This window comes from Coccomyxa subellipsoidea (genome assembly GCF_000258705.1).
Source record: "Coccomyxa subellipsoidea C-169, whole genome shotgun sequence".
Taxonomy (NCBI): Eukaryota; Viridiplantae; Chlorophyta; class Trebouxiophyceae; family Coccomyxaceae; genus Coccomyxa; species Coccomyxa subellipsoidea.
The window spans coordinates 1,859,921-1,878,413 of NW_005178032.1; the positions used below are offsets into that span (position 1 = coordinate 1,859,921).

Here is an 18,493-nt window from a genome sequence, read left to right on the forward strand (position 1 = left end):
TGGCCAGTACAAGTGTCGCAACAAGGAGCCCGGACTGCTTATGTGTATCTCGTGTGACTATATTAATGATTGTCGTCTCCGCACGTAATGCGCAAAATTCTAATGATCCCTTTTCCTCCACCAAGGCTTAGTTTCTCGGTCAACTTCGAGTCAACTAACCACACGTGACAAGAAGGCCAGTGAGGCTCGCGCAAACAAGAGTCCCCAATCTTATCCACTCAAGTACTCAGCTGATTAAATTAATCGTCATACAACGTACTCCTGCTCCCTGCCCAGTCCTCATCGTGCGGTGACGTAAGTAGCTTCTCCACAGGAGGAAGCTGCATCTCCCTCCCAGTTCACACAAAGTCTACAATCTTACATGAATGCCGCAACCTCCTCTTTCTCACTGTTCACATATCAGAAACTGTGTAAAAGAAAGCCTAGTGCTCCATATGAGCATGCGCATGCTAACGGATGAGCTGAAGCGTAAATTTGAAGCATCAGTATTTCACCCTCTTGACTGCAAAAGAGGGCACAGCCCAGTACAGCGGCTCTGGCACTAGATACTGCTCCAGTGTCAGGCTCACTCGCATGCTCTCCGAGTCAAATTCCTCCACCCTGTGACGTGCCATGCCAGGTGTCGGCAGCAAGCAACATCAGATATAAACTAGGGTGGTCCGCACATTGACACTTGCTTACTAAGCATATACTAAGCAGGTACTTAGTAAATACTTTCAGGTCCCTACTCTTCATCCACCTGTGCATTTGCTGTTGTTTCAAACCCCCAGCCCCTGATTTATGCAGCTCGATGTGCATTTGGGCAGGCCATGACAAGCATGGGACACATTTCCTCTGGCGCTCCTCTGGATTGGGCGGACTAAATATTCAACTCTTACCACACCCCATGAGCACCCAGGATGCGCATCTGCAGAGTACGAGTGCCTCACACCAAGACCCACCTCTTCTTATCTCACCTCCTATTGCATAGCTTAAAGCCAAGCCAGGAAACCGAGCAGTGATCACGGCGCAGGTATTTTCTGATGCATCCTCTGACTTCAAAAGCAACGAGCAGACAGCAGCAGGTAGTACTAAGAAGTATACGTACCCTTCAGGAACCCTGACGGCAGTCATGACAGGACTGATAAATCTGTAAACACCACTGGACAAAGCATACTCGCTGAAATTTGTGAATTACCTGTGCGGTGCATTCCCCCTGAAAGACACCAGCAGATTCTCTGCAGGCTGCACCGATCCCTCTCGCATCCCAAGCAAGCCATCCTTTTGGATTCCCTCCCATATCGTGAGATTGCCGCCTGCCATGTCCTGCATGCAGCACCGGCAGACCTTGACAGTGTGTACTTCTGGGGTACAGCCAAATTCTCCAAGTAACGCTCTTTTGCGTGTGATTGTACTGTTTTGGAAGTCATCATCGCAGCAATATACAACAGGATTTGGCCGGGCCTCATGAGGCGTTAGACAGCACTCCCTGGCGCGCTTCTATAGCTCTGAGCTCCGCCTGAAAAATCAACAGTGGCGAAAGTGCACCTTTTCTTTTGGGCATTTTAAAACTCCATGTCAGAGCTCTCTTAATTTCACGGAGACATCACCCCTGGGATGCAAACTCCAAGCAACTCTCTCTTGAACACTCTCATGTGCAAGGCATGTTTGTGAGGTCCTCTTAGACCCTCATAGAAAGTTCGCAGAAGTACAGCTCACAGCCATCCATGATCTTTCATGATCATGATAGGCTGCAGACTACTGTAGGCCACGCAGATGTGGCTGCAGACGCCCTGCGTGTATGCCCTATGGCCTCTGGCTTTGGATTTGCCGACCATGTAACAATAACAATAACAATAACAATAACAATAACAATAACAATAACAATAACAATAACAATAACAATAACAATAACAAGAACAAGAACAAGAACAAGAACAAGAACAAGAACAAGAACAAGAACAATAATAAAAATAAAATAAAAATAATTCGTGCGAGGCGGATGAGATGTGTCACAAATGTCACCTGAGGCACGGAGATGTAGAGCACGCTGGTCTGGTGGGAAGAAAGCGTGCAAGCTCGGCCGCTGGCTCCGTTCAGGCCCAGGTTGTCTATGTGGGGATCCTGCGGCCCCGAAGACCTGCAAGGGTCACACACCATTTGTTTATCAACAATGATACCAAGAAAAGCTCCGCAAGGATGGTCATGGCAAGGGAGATATGCTGAAATTTTTCCTGAAGCATTCTGTGTTGCGGCAGGGCAAGGAGCAGGGGAACTCAAACAGAAACGGCAACAAGCGCTTTCAAAGGCGCTAGGATGTACTTGAGAGAAAAGTTGGGCAGGTGTTCACAAGCTGTCAGAGCGGGGGCATGCATCTGCTCCCAGTCAAACACTGGCTAAAGGCTAAATTCCGAGCTGTTCATGATAGACTGTGCCGGGCGCCCAACCAGAGTGATTAGCCTAAAGTCAAGCGCTTTACTGATCGATTAATAATTGAAATGGCATTGCTGGCAGTTCACCTGGAGCATCTCACTTTGCACCCGTTTCCCATCAAGCACTTTGTTCTACTCAGTAAAAATCCACTGACTTGTACTGATTCGACCGGAGCTTCACCTGTGCGGCTGCGAGTCAGATGACTTCAGTAATTAGTCAAAAGGTGAGTTTTAATCTTCTGTTCCTTACAAGAAGTGCCAATGTTTCGAACCCGGAACGTTTGACGCTGCGCAGCTGTGAGTAAGCAGCATTCAGCGACCAGGCATTCGCGCCCGGCAGAAAATAAGCCATTCTTCATTAATTAGTACTAATTGAGTTCCGAGATGACTCACCCGGAGCGTTTCACGCTGCGCGGCTGTGAATACACAACATTCAGCGACCAGGCATTCGCTGCCGGCAGCCGCACAGCTCGCGCAAATGTCAACAGCGGAGCCAGCGGCCAATGCTCCTCTTCTAATTCCCCCGCTCGCTCAAGATGCGCCCAGCCTGCAGTTCATATAGGTTCTGAACGTGTATTGGAGATATGTTGCAAAAGGAGAGCACACAGGTGGCAGGCACTTTTCTTAAGTTGCCAAGCAAGATCAAGCATAGCCCAAGCCTGCGCACCTTGCCTCTGGCAGAAACAGTGTTGAGTGCCAAAGAGTTATACAAAGCCCAGCACCTTCTCTGTTGAAGTCGATGTTGACAGCGTTGAAGCCGTCGCTGAAATGGTCTGGCTGCAGCAGCGGGCGCGTCTCCAGAACTTCCCTCCGCAGCTGCGCGAAGGCGGCGGCTGGCAGGAAGCTTCCGTGCAGCTTCCACAGCGGCTGCCCCGGCGTGTTTGTCTGCAGATTCCCTGCCGGGCACACCTGCATGCTCCTGTCTTTTGGTATAGTTCCTGGCAGTATTGAATTCTCAGAGGGGAGAAATTTTGAGGACGAAAGCAACCGACCTACATTGAACAGAGGAGAAAACTTTGGGCTGCACAAGCTGGTCAGATATGGAAACATAGGTGCGTGCAAAAAGAAGCAAAAGTGGGCCATTTCTGCATGCCCGGTCATTTGCAAATGTTGATGTCCAGCAATCAGACAAGGCCTGCGTGTGGGAAGAAGAAACATCATGTATGCACACTTCAAAGACCGTTTTCCAGGTACTGAAACGTGTAAAGAGATGATGCAGGGCACACACTTTTTGCAGGGCCAGTGCTCGCGCAGGGGCAACGTCTCCGGCAGTAGCAGCGAGTGCATCTGCCCAGGAGAAGTTGTGTGGTCGTATGGAGACAAACGCCACCAGTGCAAATCCGCACACCATTGCCATGCAGAAGACATGCAGCGCCCCTACAGACACCCTGCACACAGCGCAGGCACAGATTCTGCAATAAAGTGCGTGGCTCTGTTCTATTCTCCATGCATTCCCTGCTGGATTTGAGGTTTTCTAGTTGCTGTTGCTGTTGCTTCTGAGCACCATTTCGGGCGTGCAGGAGAGCAATCAACCCAAGTGCAAGTTGAAGGCATGCAGCAAGCAGCCTCGTCATCTACTTTTTGGCAAAGAAAGGTCACACTCTTGCAATGCAGCCCTGCGGCATCAGTGCACTCTGGAAAGTCACTGTCATTGGAAATATCGGAATTCATTCATGGTGGTCATTTACCTGCGCTGCCGTTGTGATTTCGACTTGGTATGCACCTTTTGCCTGGCGGAAAGGTTCGTGTGCTTGGCCCACAAAGGAAGGGCCAGACTTGACATGAATAAGCTTGATTGTAGGTCCTCTGATAGCTGAAAAATCGATCTGAATTTAGAGTGCTAAGTCTCGAGCTTGCAGCACCACTGCCCGAGCCTGAACCTGAAGAACGCAGGATGCGAGCGTCACTTCTTTGGGTTAGTATGTTTGCCGCTGACATCTGATCTCATTTTCGGATGTATCTGCTGACTTCAAAGGCCTGTGGTCATAATCTGAAAATGCTATCCTCAACAAGAACTACGTCCCGCAAAAAGGAAGTGAGAGGCCGATCCAATGATGAGTGTTGTCGCTGTAGGAATTACTACGTACGTCTAACATTTTCTACTGGAACAAAGATGCACCACCAAGAGTGTCCAATGATCATCGGCATCCACTAGATCTGTCCAAGAAATCCCGAACACGTCGACACGTTGAAATTTGGCCACGTGGCACGGGCGTGATCACATGCACATGCTTAGAGGCAACAATACCCTCGATTAAAGGCGAGCGGTCATGAGGTCTCATGGGTGTCATCAGGCATTCCCCATTCATATTTTTGTACCCGGTGGGCCACCATCACACCAGTCGTTGATCTACCTTGCCAGAATGCAGCGTTATGGCATGGCATACGATGCACACCCACTCTGGCAAGTACCGATGTTTTGCCCACCAGAAATACGAGTAAAAGAGTCTTAAACATCTAGAATCAGTCACAAACACGTTACTACCAAAAAGGTCATGGGTACTTTGCAGACAACTCCAAACAATCTGCCCATGCCTCGCACCAGCACGGTACATTAGCAAGGATGTTGTCTCCAGCGCGAAAACCATCAAGAGACTTGGCTGCTTCAGGGTAGCAAATGCTGGAACAAGGCCGAGCTCGCCCCATTCCTTCAAATTCGCAACACTCTAGGCCCTGGCCCGACAGGAAGAACAGGAGATCTTGCAAGTCTGTTGCCAATGTTGCCCATCTCATTTGCATGACATCCATTGGAATGCTGGAATGCTGGATCATCCAGGCTGGTGGATGAAGCCTCCGGCAAAAAAGCGTATATTCACGGACGGTCGTTCGTTATCTCGTAGTCATCGTTTGTAAAGCAGGTCCTCTGCATCAACCGTCATGACTAATGTGCATTTTACTTTTAGCAAGAAGTAAAAAACATATTAACTGGCAGAAAGGCAATCATGCTGAATATATTAGTTAAACTTCAAAATCGCCTGAATTGGCGACTTAGAGATCTGCTTACAAGCACTTCTGTATTCGTGACTTGTACACGTGGCCCAACGCGCGTCTGATTGAAATCTTTCTGCTGCAAAATGAGTGCAGTGACAGCTGTCAACGATGCCGACTGAGTTTTCTCGGCAGCGCAAGATTAGAAGCCATGCGCCCGGGCTAGGCGAGTGCTTTTACACCTGTGCCATATTATCGTCGGTCTTCATAATATCAGCCCTTGGCCTGATCCACCTCACTGTTCACCATCTGCACTGTCATGCTCATCCCTTGGGGCCTCAGTGGGATTATCAGCGCCAGCATCCCCTGCGGACTGTACATCAGGCGCCTTGAGCCTGGCACCTAAGAAATCAAAAGATTCTGAGTGGGCTTCCCAAGCTTGTTGAAGGGCCTCCAGTTGCGCCACATCAGCCTCTGGCATTGGTACCTGCAAATAAGCATGCTCTCGTCCTCCTAGTAGCAACTTCTGGACGCTACTTGGAGACTTTCTCATAGCGGCCTCGGCCCCGTGAGCATGGTCTTGCACAATATGACAAGCTTCACTGCACCTGGCTCAGAGTTCAGGAGGCCTCTTGAAGTATTTGCACAACAGCAGGAGAAGCTCTTTTTCCAAGGGCATCATCACATTTTCAAATACAAATTTGAATTGGACAAAAGTGAAGCTCACCTCGTAGTCTGCCAGCAGCCGGAACCTGCCCCGAAGATGCTCCATCTTTGCATGCACACCCTCCACCGCAGCTGCCAGCTTCTGCGCAGTTGCTGCCGCCTGTGCAAAAGAAAGCATCTCACCTCAGTTGAACTTCTTAGGAGCAGCTGAACACTGTCAACAGCAGACAACCTATGTCTCGTTTGGTAGAGTTAGCAGGCTCTCTACTACATAAGTTGCCCAGTAGATGCTTTTCTAGCCACTCTTTCATCACAACGAGGCTCCAAGTTTCCTTTCGACATCTATCAATATGTGCAATCTTCATCCTTGACACATATTTAACAGGGTGAGACTAGCCCGAAGGGAGAAGAAAACCTGTTCAAGTTCTCATGTGGCGAGCTGAGTCAGCGCGGCTGAGCTGGCGCGCAGGTGCTCCTGCAGCTCCGCCAGCTCGCGCGTGGCTAGGTTAGTCAGCAGATTAGTAAACTTGCCTATCCAGGCCTCGCAGTGCGCCACCAGCGCCTGTGCACATGCAGGCACCATAAGTCATCTCAGAAGATTACTTACATCACTAATTGCTGATCCAACTCGCCACTAATAATTCAAGTTCCTGCTCAGCATTGGCTTCCTCCAGCAAAGGAAGGAGGACTCTTGGGCGGGTGGAATCTTGTTCAAAGCAGCTCTGCGAGAGCGGACACAGAGACAGGTGCTCGAAGCCTTTCCTGGATACCGAATCTGCCAGTCACATGCCCATTCTCGTACTGTGCTGAAATTGTCGAGAAGAACTGGATGGCTGAATTTGCAAAGCAGTGCTTTCAGGGTGGAGCGATAAACCCTTGCCTGTTTGAGAGGGGCGCAGTCGACATGCAGGAATCTGATCGCCTCGCTGGCGCTCTCGGACATGATGTCATCAATGATGTCACGGTGGCGCCTGATGTCAGCCTCAAACGCCTCCAACGGCTTCTGCGCCTTCTCGTATCGCCTGCACAGAGCAAACAGTAACTTAAATCCACATTGCTGCGCTGCTGGGGTTCATAAAACATTGGCCATTGGGGTTGTGCGGACAACAGGGTTTGACACTCCTTTAGGATTCCTAAAGGGATGGGCACTCCGGTTCAGGGATTGGGGGCAGCCTTCAGGGAAGCCCCAAGAAAAATGGGGAGAAGACGTCCTGGCGTCAGGGCGAAGCCCTGACGCCAAAACGCCTCAATCTCAGGGCATCCCCTAAATTTCTGGGGTGTGCTGTACAGATCTCAGGGACCTTGGACTGTTTCTAAATGCCATTGCACACGCATGGCCGTTGACAGTTGACCTGGTTTGCTGCAGATGCTAGAGAACTACTCCAAGCGTCCAAATATGGCCAGGCGTAAGTCGTGCCAGTTGCCCAGACGTTGGACCAGGGCCTCATCCAAGTTTTTAGACCCCGAAGGAAAAAATTTCGAGGTCAGGGATGCCCTTAACTTTCAGCACATCTCACGGGCAAAGCCCTTGCCTGTTTCTGCCTGACCTCAGGGACACCTTGAGCTTTCAGTGACCCCCTGTCAAACCCTGGCGGACAAGCCCTGCTCTGGAGACGGAATGTGAGAACTAGCAAGCCAGGTCATTTGCTTAAATCTGAAGTATCATGATACTCACGGCATCGCTGGCTAAAATCACTGCAAATGGAAGGCATTGAGTGTCCCCCTGGCCTCTCTTGCATCACACTAAATTCCTCTGACGCTCTGCCCAAATCATTCAACATCCGAGACTAGCTGCAGCTGCATGTGTCTCCAAAGGCCCCCAACAAGATTTCCCCCCCACATCTTCACCTTCAGCTGAGAAAGCAGAAAAAAACCCTAAACCCTGAAAAACCCTAAAACCATAAGCCCTTCAATAAGGGTTCATCATTCTCACCTCATGAAGGCGTCCTTGTCCTGGTCCCACAGCTGCTTATATTTCTTCTCCCAGTACAGCAACAGCGTCTGAGCGCGGTCCACCACGCTGGGCATGCTCTGACTCAGCGCCTGTTCGGTTCGTTGACCCCCTTCGCGATCGGCGCGCACACCCTCGAAGAAGCTCGGCTTCGCCTGTGGGGTAATATCTGCACCGCCCTCCTGGCAGGCAAAAACACTTGTGCTTACTTGCAAGCCGTAATTGATATCAATGTAAGAGAGTTGTAGGGATGCAGTGAGTCGCCCACAAGCAGGCTTTCAGATTCGAACCCTGTGCCTTCTTTTTACCCCTAAAAACCTGACCTGTCAACAAGACAGGCGTGTGCAATCGCAAAACCAGCACAGCACACCGTTGCCGAGATGGCCTAAAGCCAGTTCTTTGTCTGCAGTGGGAAAGAAGGACTCACCTCGGCATCTTTCGCTGCGGCGTTGGGTTCTGAAGCAGGCAGCGCGATGCGGTGAACGCATGCAGTCACTTCTATCGCCTCGCCGATCACATGCTTGACCATGGCAAACACCTCCTGCGCTTGAATTCACTGGCCTGAGTTACCACACATGCAAACAGGCACCGGCAGTGCAGAATATCACGGCGGATTCAGTCATTTTGGCAGGTGCATCGCTGCCAATCTGCAGACTCTGCTCTTGCCACTCGGTGAACTTCCCATACATGTTGCAAATCCCACCCAACCACCCAAAGCTGTTGCCAGCCATTCACGCTCCAGAGAGCCGCCAAAATCCCATTTAAAACTGTGGGAGTTACAAAAAGGGACCTTGCTGCGCCCAGCAGGGGTGATTCAATCTGATTAATCTTGATACAATATGGGGGATTCCAGGAATTTTTGACCCCACCTGCGGCTCCTCTCCGCAATAGGTGCACGCCGAAGCTCATGCCGTACTAGTGCATACTGGACCACAACAGTCATTGATTAGTAACAAGCGTGTGACTAATTTGCTCGTAAACCCACCTGCACATCCGGGCGCAGTTCGACGCGGCCGCTCTTCTCCAAGCTGAGCCGAACGCCGAACAGAGGCTGCACTTCCACCTTCTTGTCGCCCAGTAGCAGGCGCGTCAGCTTTGCCAGGGAACGCCTCACGGCTGCGCGCAGGGCTTCCTCCACCTTTTCATCGACCTGTGCAGGGTTCACCCCAGACATGTAAGTTTTGAAGAGGGTGACAAGAAAACCTGAGCCCCATCTAGAAATCCCCAAAACATCAACGCACATTGGGGTATGGAGTGATTGACAGTGGGGAGTTTTACCAAAAAATGCTTGATTGAATGACTTAGCATGCAACCAATGTAACAGGTCAGCCAACGAGCAAACCAGCACTAGTGTCCTCACTGGTGCCACACCTTCAAGAACCTCCTCGGCGCACGAGTTTGAGCACGGCAGTATCTTTGGCATCGTCACAAAGTAACTAGATTCAAACTTTCATGTCGAGTTTTAGGTTAATATAAGCACCGGCTGGCGGGGGCGGTACAAATACTGAGCACCGTGCCCACGGTTGATTGGGTCTTGCTTCGATCTGGCGAGTCCAACAAGGGGTAGGAATTTGGCAGCGTTTACATGCAGCTTGTCTGCAGATGAACCTTGCCTTCGGCAGGAAAAGCATGTAATAATAATAATTATGATAAGCACTAACTCAGGACCCCAGTAGGGCCTGGCAGTGTCTGCTTGAGTGTGAACCCAGTGTGAACTCGCACACCTTTTCCGTGTGGCGAAGCCATTCTCTCTGCACTTCGGCAGAGTCGGCAGCAAAGCAGGGCTGAAGGGCGCCCACCCCACTCGCAACGTCACCATGGTGCCTCTCCAGGGCCTCGCAAGCCTACAGCATAGTTTCAGTTAGTAAACACCTGCAAAACCTTTTCATGTTGACAACCCCACGCTGTGAAAGGTCAGCTGCATGCCTTCAAAAACAATCAGCTGCTTGTCTGGCAACGCCCAAAAGCTCAGATGTCTTCTGGCATTTCCGCAGTGTATGCAACTCGTAGGGCACGCAAGAGATGGGGAGCCTGGTCCTCTCTCTGTCTCCATCAAAAACTGTCCAGAGTTGCTATTATCTTCCATGGAGCTGGCAGTTTTCTATCGTCTGTCTGGCTCTCTTGGTATTTTATGTAAGTGTCAATACCTAGACGCCGCTGCTTGAGCGCTTCAATTGTTTCCCGTTACGGTAATAGTTTGACCCCACTTCCTAGAATTTTATTTGCAGTGCCTCCCAAGTGCTGCTCGTCACTACCAAGAGGCAGTGGAGGCTCAGGGAGGCCCTCCTCATCTTCAAGAGAGACACATATAAATACTTTCCCCAATGCTGAGCAAAGGAGCTCGCCCGTACCTGCGTCATGTGCTCTGTCTGGTGTTGCACAAAGGCGCCCTCTGCGTACACCCGTTTCCCCTCCACTGCCAAGAACATCACCTCTGACAGAGCCTGGCAGCCGGCTGCGATCCTGGCCTGCCCGGCCCGCCACTCTGCCACCGTTGCCGCACTATCCTTGCACTGCCTGCATGCATGCATCCGTTGCATGTCTCTCAACTAGTAGCACTTGCCCTACATCACTAATAAAACGTCTCGTTTAAGCTGTTGAGGTTGACAGTACCATTCTCCTGCTCCTCAGGGAACTCAGTAACCGAAACGAGCAAGCATCCCGATTCATGCTTTGCTTACACTTTTTAGAGCAATTCAGGACTAGTTGCGTGGCAGGGGAAAGCATGGGCAAACGCACTGTACAAAAGATTGCCAGACATCTGGGATCCTGCAGAATCTTGGTCAAGATCTGATTGGTCATTACCTGAGGGCTTCTTTGCAGTAGGCGTCGATGGTGCCTTTGGGCGCGGACCAGCCAATTTTGGACACGCCCGCCAGAATCTTCCTGTCATTACACATCCTTTACTGATCACCTGCCATCCGTAAGACTATCTCTGCATTCTCTTCATGTCCCACACTCGTAGCAGCAGCCATCCACGAATAATATTTTGTGCGGATGTCAGATCATTAGTACTGTCCATCCTTTTACCTGTCCAGCTGCCGCAGCCGGTCATGAAACAGCCGCCGCTCGCTCCGCTGCAAGCCTCCAAGCACCTGGCACAACAGATAATGGCGTAGATATTTAGTGCATAGCCCACCAGCATAGCTGCTGCATGCACGGACGTGATGTGAATACAGCTCAGAGACAAGAATCTTGCGAGTTTATGGTTTAGGGGTATATGAAAATATAAAACCCTAAACCCTAAACCTAAAGTAAAATAGGCTGTGACAACCACGTTTCCGTCACATTTATGCAAGTTTGCTCGGCATACAGCTGGCATGCATCTGCTGCAGAGGCTGTGCATAAATCGCATTGACTGAACCGCAGACTTCTGTTTCAAGTTTTCAAGCTGAGACGTATGGGTATGGAAGTATTTAGGTTTGGATTAAGAGGAGTGAGCACCTTGTTGTAGCTGCGCGCAACTGCGGCGACATTGATGCGCGTCTTGCGAAGGCGTTCCCTCTGCCCCGCCACCTCGGCCGCCGGAAACGGCAGACTCAATCTCAGCCGCTCCCAAGCCAGAGTCTCCTCTAGGACTTCTTGGATGATCGGATCTGTATTCATGCTCAACACACCACCCGCACTCTTGTCCTGCGCCAAAGACGTTGCCAAGCAATCAGAAGGTTGTGTGTCATGCCTTGCTCCCAGGGCTAGACTCCCATGGGAGTTTGCTTGGGAGGACCTCGGATTTTTGTGTCTTAGTTGGACTATAGTTCGCCCGGGTCCCCAGATTTGCTGCCCAGATTTGTGCTGGCCGGGCCCTGCCAAATCCTAGATGCACCTTATCAGGCCAGCAGGCTGCCAACGTGCATGTGCCCATAATAAATGCCACAGGCTCTTCGGGGTAGCAAGTGGGTCTGTAGGTTCAAGCGTATGCATCCCCTGTAACACTGGGATTTGGCCAAATATGGCCTTCAGAACATTCATTAGTCAGTTCACATCACCTGCTTAAGCAGGGGCTTCTTCAGGCGGTCTGCCAACCCGGGCTCGATGCTCTGGTACCACTCCGCATGAGCAGCGCTCGTGAACGCCTGAAGGCTTGTGAGTAACGCTGCGTGCGCCTGTGCTGCTGACAGCCCCTCTGGCGACTCCAACAGTGCAGGCAGGTATGCCTGTGTAGACATGCAATGTTGTAATATTCCTCGCAGTGTGTTGCACATTAGAGCTCTTCATCTTGAGCACCTATGATTGTGGGTATTCTGTGTAGTTGTGGTGCGTGCCAAAGCGGACACCCTTAGTGTAAAAACGCATGTGGCGGTGCTTATGTCTCACTTAAAACTAGCTGGATCAGACCCCTGCAGCAACTTGCCAAGTGCCACTAATATGAAGGGAGGCTGAAATTTGATTCCTCAAATGCATGTAAGGCCCGCACTCACTTTATGGGGTTGAAATGTAGCACCATGGAAATGGTGGTGTGGAAGGAGACGAGACACACTGACCTGCATGGCATCCCATGTGGCAGTGGCGCGTCTCGTGAGGCGTGCGGCGGCCGCAGCCGCCCCGGCAAATCTCGGCTGCGTGGCACTTCTTGGCAGCTGCAGATCTTTTCGGATCTGTTCCAGGGCCCGGGCTAGAGCGGCGTTCTCTGCGTCAAGGGCAATGAAGAGACCCCTCTCGTGGTGCGCCATTGCTTTCTTGAGTGGCGCCCTCTTTGCCATGCCGTTGAACGCCTGAGGGCCAACACAGAACATCACGCGACTGTGATAGTGGGGCCCAAGACTCATTAGACCGAGCCTTGCCACCCTCTTATAAGGCAGGGTCGGCTCTGTCCCTTAGAAGATGGAAAGTTTTGAAAAGCCGGCGTCCCTGGATCAGCTCTGTTCCCTGTGCTTACTCTTACTTGGGAGACCTTTAGCTGCCTTTCTTAAGGAGTCAACACAGCTTGCTGAGGGACAGCTGAAAACAGGTACACTGTCCCCTACCAGCACTGATAGCTAGTTGGCTACAAGATTCCCTCAGTACATACTGCAAAGATCAGCAGTCCGCTGAGATGAAACACCACTTTTGCTGCGAATGAAAGTCAGAAGAAACGCGCACCATGATTAGCTGCATGCAAGTCTGCAACGAGCCGGCACGCTCAATCGCCGCGGCGGCAGCCGCCGCGAATTTCCTCTCAAGCACTCCGAGCGCTGTTGTGTAGGCTGCAAAATCCTCTGTCCATTTGCTGTCATTCACATCCAGGGGGCTGTAGGCCAGCATTTGAAGCTTCTGCGCCGCTTTTACAAAACCCACCTGCACGTGATTGCCACTTAGTTGCATTGCAAGAGGTGAAAAGTTTCTGACCTGTCTGCACAGAGTTCCCTCCTACCATTCCGCTCCAGAAAGTCTGCTGGGAGGTTGTCACTACAGAACAATTTCACTGCGCCAACCACAAAGCTACATTTCATGAACGCTGAGCAGCTGCCCCTTTGCAGAGTAAATTCTGAGGGTGCGCAAAAGCAACAAAGCAACATCCATACCGTTATCACACACTTTGCCTGTCAGGAGGAAGGTGCGTCTGCAGACATGGCTGCTGCCCAGACCTGTCCCTCCTTGTTTGACTCGCCATACTCACTCACCCGTGGGCACAATGCTCAGCACTTTTACCGTCTCCTATATAGGCCACCAAATGGTGGAGGAAGCGCAAAAACCGAGAAGACTGGAAAACGTTGTTTGACGTACCTAGTACTTGAGGACTGGAAAACGTGTAATAATAATGATAATAATAATAATAATAATAAAAAGAATATTTTAGGCCAGCCGGGGCCAGAAGGGATCTAAGGCATGCAAGCATGCCCCACCTGGATGTCCTGCAGGGCCTTGTGTGTTTCAGCTCCGCTGGTCCCGCCAAAAGCCGGCAGCGGCACTTCTGCGCCAAATTGCTTGCGGTCCAAACACACATCCATCAGGTTCCTGCATGCGCAATGTTTGTTACAGATGAGAAACGCACAGCTGGTATGTGTTTCAGGTGGAGGTCCATAAAGACGCCATCTTTCTCATGACAGCTGGTGTTGCCTGCAGGACTGCTACAGACATGTTGGTCCCCATATGATTAAGTGGGCCATCATGGCAAAACAGTCGTAGAATGTTCTACCATCTGCTTTTAGATCTTCGCACAACCTGAGCTACCTGCTCCTGAAAGTATGCTCAATACAGTATTGCATGCAAACATGCATGCCAGCCTGCTCGCCCCACGCTCCCCGAGGCCTGATCCTGTACATGTCAGTGGGCCAGCATATGATTCCAGACGCAAGACCTGACATGACAGGTGAATGGACACGTGCGACCTCAACCTTGAAAATCAAAAATTTTATAAGCACAGGTGGGGGCTTCTCACCGGCACCGCTGCTGAAAGATATCAAGCTGCGCGAAGACAGCGGCAGGCTCTAAATCCCAAGGGTGGTCGGGGGTTGCCAAGGTGATGGAGTGAGCTGTCTTCCTGCACACTGCCTGCCAGCTTGCCGCTGCATCTATGCTGTCCTGCAGGGGAAGTGAGTAATTCCATTCGGCAATTTTTCAAATCCCTTTCAAAGGATCATATGTAGACAGACAAGTTCTGCAAGAAAAATGATGCATGCACATGATTAAAAATGATTTCCACCACAGGGCCGCAGAAAATTCTAAGAGAGACCTGGGGGGTTGCCAAGGCAATTGCTCTGTTCCTTTCAAGCATTTCATAGGGGACAGAATTTTCTGAGCGTGTTTCTCCTGCATTACATCTGCACTTCGTCCTAAACTCCTGGGGTGTGCGTCATTATCTTTGCCAAGGTACCAAACATGCGAGGGAGGCGCCTGCAGCTTTCTGAACACAGCGTCCACGTCACTGCTGAGCGCATCAGCAGCTGAGATGGTACTTGTACGCACAGCGATGACCCGAGTCTAGGATTTCAAGGGTGAAAAAGGGGCTCTAAAACCCTCAACCACCAAAGTTGGCGGCTCGCATGGAGCTGTAGCTCACCTGCAGCTTTTTTATCACGTCGTCCACGTCACTGCTGACCGCATCAGCAACTGAGATTGCATGTGTGCAGATGGCGATGATCTGATTGTATAGTTCAGGGCTGTAAGGGGTTGTGAAAAAGGGGCTGCAAAACCCTTATAATTTTAAATGAGTGGCTAATCTGCAGCTTTCTGATCACAGCGTCCACGTCACCGCTGAGCGCACTAGTGACTGAGATTGCGCGGGTGCAGATGTCGATGATTCAAGTTAAGGTCTTTAGGGGTGAAAACGGGCTCTTAAACCTGAAAACACGGTGATAAATGTTGTCATTGAAGCTCTAAACCCGGAAGCATGACAGCTCACCTGCAGTTTTCTGATCACGGCGTCCACGTCACCGCTAAGAGCATCAGCGACGGATATGGCACGGGTACAAACTGCAATTATCTGGGAGCAGAAGCGCCTCAGGAGACTGGTCATGCGCTCGGCTATGCCAAATAAGGGACTCAAGCTCCACAGCAGCCGCAGCCGGCCGGCTATGTGCGGGAGCATGCCCGCTATCTCCTGCCACACGCCAGTTACACGGTCAGCAAGCTATCTTGTTCCATGGCAGGCAAATCATCAATTCAAATGACAGATTGCAGCAGGTCAGCGCAGGGCTCCTTAAATCACGGACACGATGGGTATTTCAGAAACAATAATAAGTGTAAAGATGGTGGGTCTGCTTTTTCCAGGGCGGCGCAGGGCTCCTCCAGCACGGACATGAAGTGCACATTGCAGAATCTATTTTAGATGGTGTATTTGATTTTTGTTTGATTTCAAAGAGCTGCGCACATGCGGGGCTGCCTTTTCAAGGGCGGCGCAGGGCTCCTCGAGCACAGACATAGAGTGCACATTGCAGAACCTATTTTGAATGGTAAATTTGATTTCATTGATTTCTGTTTGATATCAAAGAGCTGCGCACATGCGGCGCTGCCTTTTCCAGGGCGGCGCAGGGCTCCTCGAGCACGGACATGAACTGCACTTTGGACTGGGCGGTGGCGGCTTCGCGGTCGAGCGATGCGCGCAGAGAGAGGAAGCCCGACAGGTAGCAAGAGCCGCTCAATGTTAGAAGCTCCACCACTCGCGTGATTTCTGCAGGCACATGTTTCTATATGAGTTAAATTAAAAGAAAACAGGACTACGCATGTCAAGCAACTCCTGGACTATACATTCCAGTCTGCTCAAATCTCCACCAGTCATCCGCATGCCCATCAGCACCAAGGTTATCAAATCTGTGTTTATCTGAACTTGGTTAACAGATGGCCTCTGGGCAGGGCACCCTACTACAGCATGCATAGATAGATGGGGGTTTAAGCCAAATGGAGCCCAATTCTTTCCTTTGCCAAAAAAACCACAAAGCAGAGCTTCTATTGTTAAAATTCAATCAGGTCGACTGATGCAGGCTGCAGCGTTTTTATTTCTTGTGAGAACAAGATATTTCTTGGCAAAATGCATGGGTGAAGTATTGGCAGACAGCAAAATCTGCCAAGTGGCTGGCATGCTTTACAAGCAACCATTTATTGATTTATTGTTGCAGAGACTTGACAAGCAGTCATAGCAAGTCTCAAAAGCAAAAGACAAACCAAAAGAAAAGGTGTGCACTGCTGACCTGGCGAGTCCAGCTGGGTGCGGATGCCTGCCAGGTCATCGCCCCTGCGGTGCCAAAACTGGATCTCTGCCAGCGGCCCGACGCCCCCTGATGACTCACCCTCCCCCTGCTGACTCACCACGTGCTTCACCTGCGCGCATGCCCTCCTCCTGCTGTCATTGCTAGCTCCTTGTGCAGGATATTGTCTCTGTAATACCCTTACTATTGTGAAGGCAATATCAAAATGCCCTTGAAGAAAATGGCATAGTAATGGACAAAGAGCCAACAGTGCACACCTGCCGTGTCCAGTGCAGCAGAATACTCTCCATTCTTTGGACCAGAGCCTGTGGCAGCACAATAAGTTCTGAACAAGCAGCTGCATCTGCGCATCACTGCAGTCACCTGCTTTACCTCATTTCACATCTTTGCCCTTGTACGCGGGCAAGCCATGTACAGGGTGAAGAATATTAAGTTCTCTCCGGGAATGAGCAGAGTGGGTTCAATCTAACTAAAACCCCAGGTAAGATCCCACGTGAGCACAAAGCAGACGGTTGATGAGGTCTTGCTTGGATCTAGCGAGTCCATCAATGGGCAGGAGTGTGGCAGTCTTTGCTTGCAGCTTGTCTGCAGACGTACCTTTTCTCTGGCAGTAAAAGCTTGTAATGATACCTACACCGTCCCAGGCAAGAAGGTCATAGTGCAAAACCCCCACCTTGTCCTGCAGGGCGGCTGTGAGAGCCAGCAGAGGTTCTGTGGGAATAAACAATCGCGTCCTGCCCTCTGCCAGGTGGACTGCCTCTGTCAGATCCGCAAGCAGCGCCTGCAGTTGACCTGGCAGACACAGTCACCATTGCTGACTCAGCAATTGCTGACTCAGCAATTGAAGAAATGACAAACTGCCCATGCACAGCGCGCCAACTCTGATCTGGCATAACACCCGACTTTCAATGATCTCTTTCCAAGCTAATGCATTTGGGCCAATGCAGTTGACACCAGCAGATATATTGAAGTCACTTCAATGAAGTGTACTGTGTGTGTGATGCTGTGATACCCGGAAGTGTCGAGGATTTTGATTAAAAAGGCAGTAAAAGTTCACATTGAATGGGATATATGCAAGTTCCAGTGCTCACCTTGGAACTCCTTCTGAGCGTTCTGGGACCAAGTCGCGGTCTGGGCAGGCGTTCCTGTCAGGCCGCTTACTAACTGCAGCAGATCTTGCAGCAAGTTGCCGCCGCCGATGAAGCCGGTGTGGAGACAGTCCTGTTCCACACATAAAAAAGCCTGAGCTTGCCAGCTTGCAGATTGGAGAGAGAGTGAGAGAGTGATTACATTCTTCCAGCCACACAGGGTTTGATTAGATGTCCCACAGCTTTCCAACTAGCAACAGCAATGCAGACTCAGCGTTACACATCATTCTAGAAAGCCATGCATGCACTGCAGATATTTTGTGCTGCCCGCTGCACAGCCTTCATTGCGCAAAGAACAGGTCATCTCGGGTCAATGTACTCAATACGAACTTTGTCAGCAAATCGTGGAAAAGATCCTCCCGGCAGGGAGGTATGGAAAGTCAGATGCAGGCGCACCTGGACATTTGCAGGAGTGACTTGTGTACCGCCCTGAAGGGCAAAGTACACTGCCCTGGTGCCAGGCGGGGGAAGCTTCCGCGAGAAGACCAAAGTTTCCTCTGAGCCATTGCTGATGTGAGCAAACAGCCTCCGGTCCTGCATGTTGACATAGACCCATGTTGAATATCAATCAACGGGTTGTCATTTCACTTTCTCTATTCCAAAACACATGCACATGCAGCACTCTATAGCGTTCATGTGGTGACAAACGGCACCCAAAAGTATGTCTTAGCCTTACTAGCGATGATGAGTGCTGCAAAGCACAGGATAACACCTTATAGCCATCCTTCTGTTCGAGCCCAAGCAGGAAGTCTCCCAGAAGGGGCT

General features: G+C 50.7%; 1 protein-coding gene across 1 annotated transcript; it reads right to left on the reverse strand.

Annotated features, from left to right (window-relative positions):
* Window positions 1-6,432: 6,432 nt before the first annotated feature.
* Window positions 6,433-18,268, reverse strand: COCSUDRAFT_56515 (hypothetical protein; the record flags this gene model as incomplete). Its single annotated transcript, XM_005646570.1, has 23 exons — window positions 6,433-6,567; window positions 6,880-7,027; window positions 7,939-8,138; window positions 8,384-8,497; window positions 8,942-9,106; window positions 9,681-9,800; window positions 10,308-10,473; window positions 10,762-10,842; window positions 10,987-11,051; window positions 11,401-11,589; window positions 11,943-12,110; window positions 12,438-12,668; window positions 13,036-13,230; window positions 13,779-13,890; window positions 14,315-14,457; window positions 14,936-15,016; window positions 15,278-15,475; window positions 15,876-16,045; window positions 16,563-16,692; window positions 16,838-16,885; window positions 17,254-17,372; window positions 17,672-17,801; window positions 18,125-18,268. 23 exons carry the CDS (start codon window positions 18,266-18,268, stop codon window positions 6,433-6,435), a joined length of 3,252 nt encoding a protein of 1,083 aa, XP_005646627.1.
* Window positions 18,269-18,493: the final 225 nt, after the last annotated feature.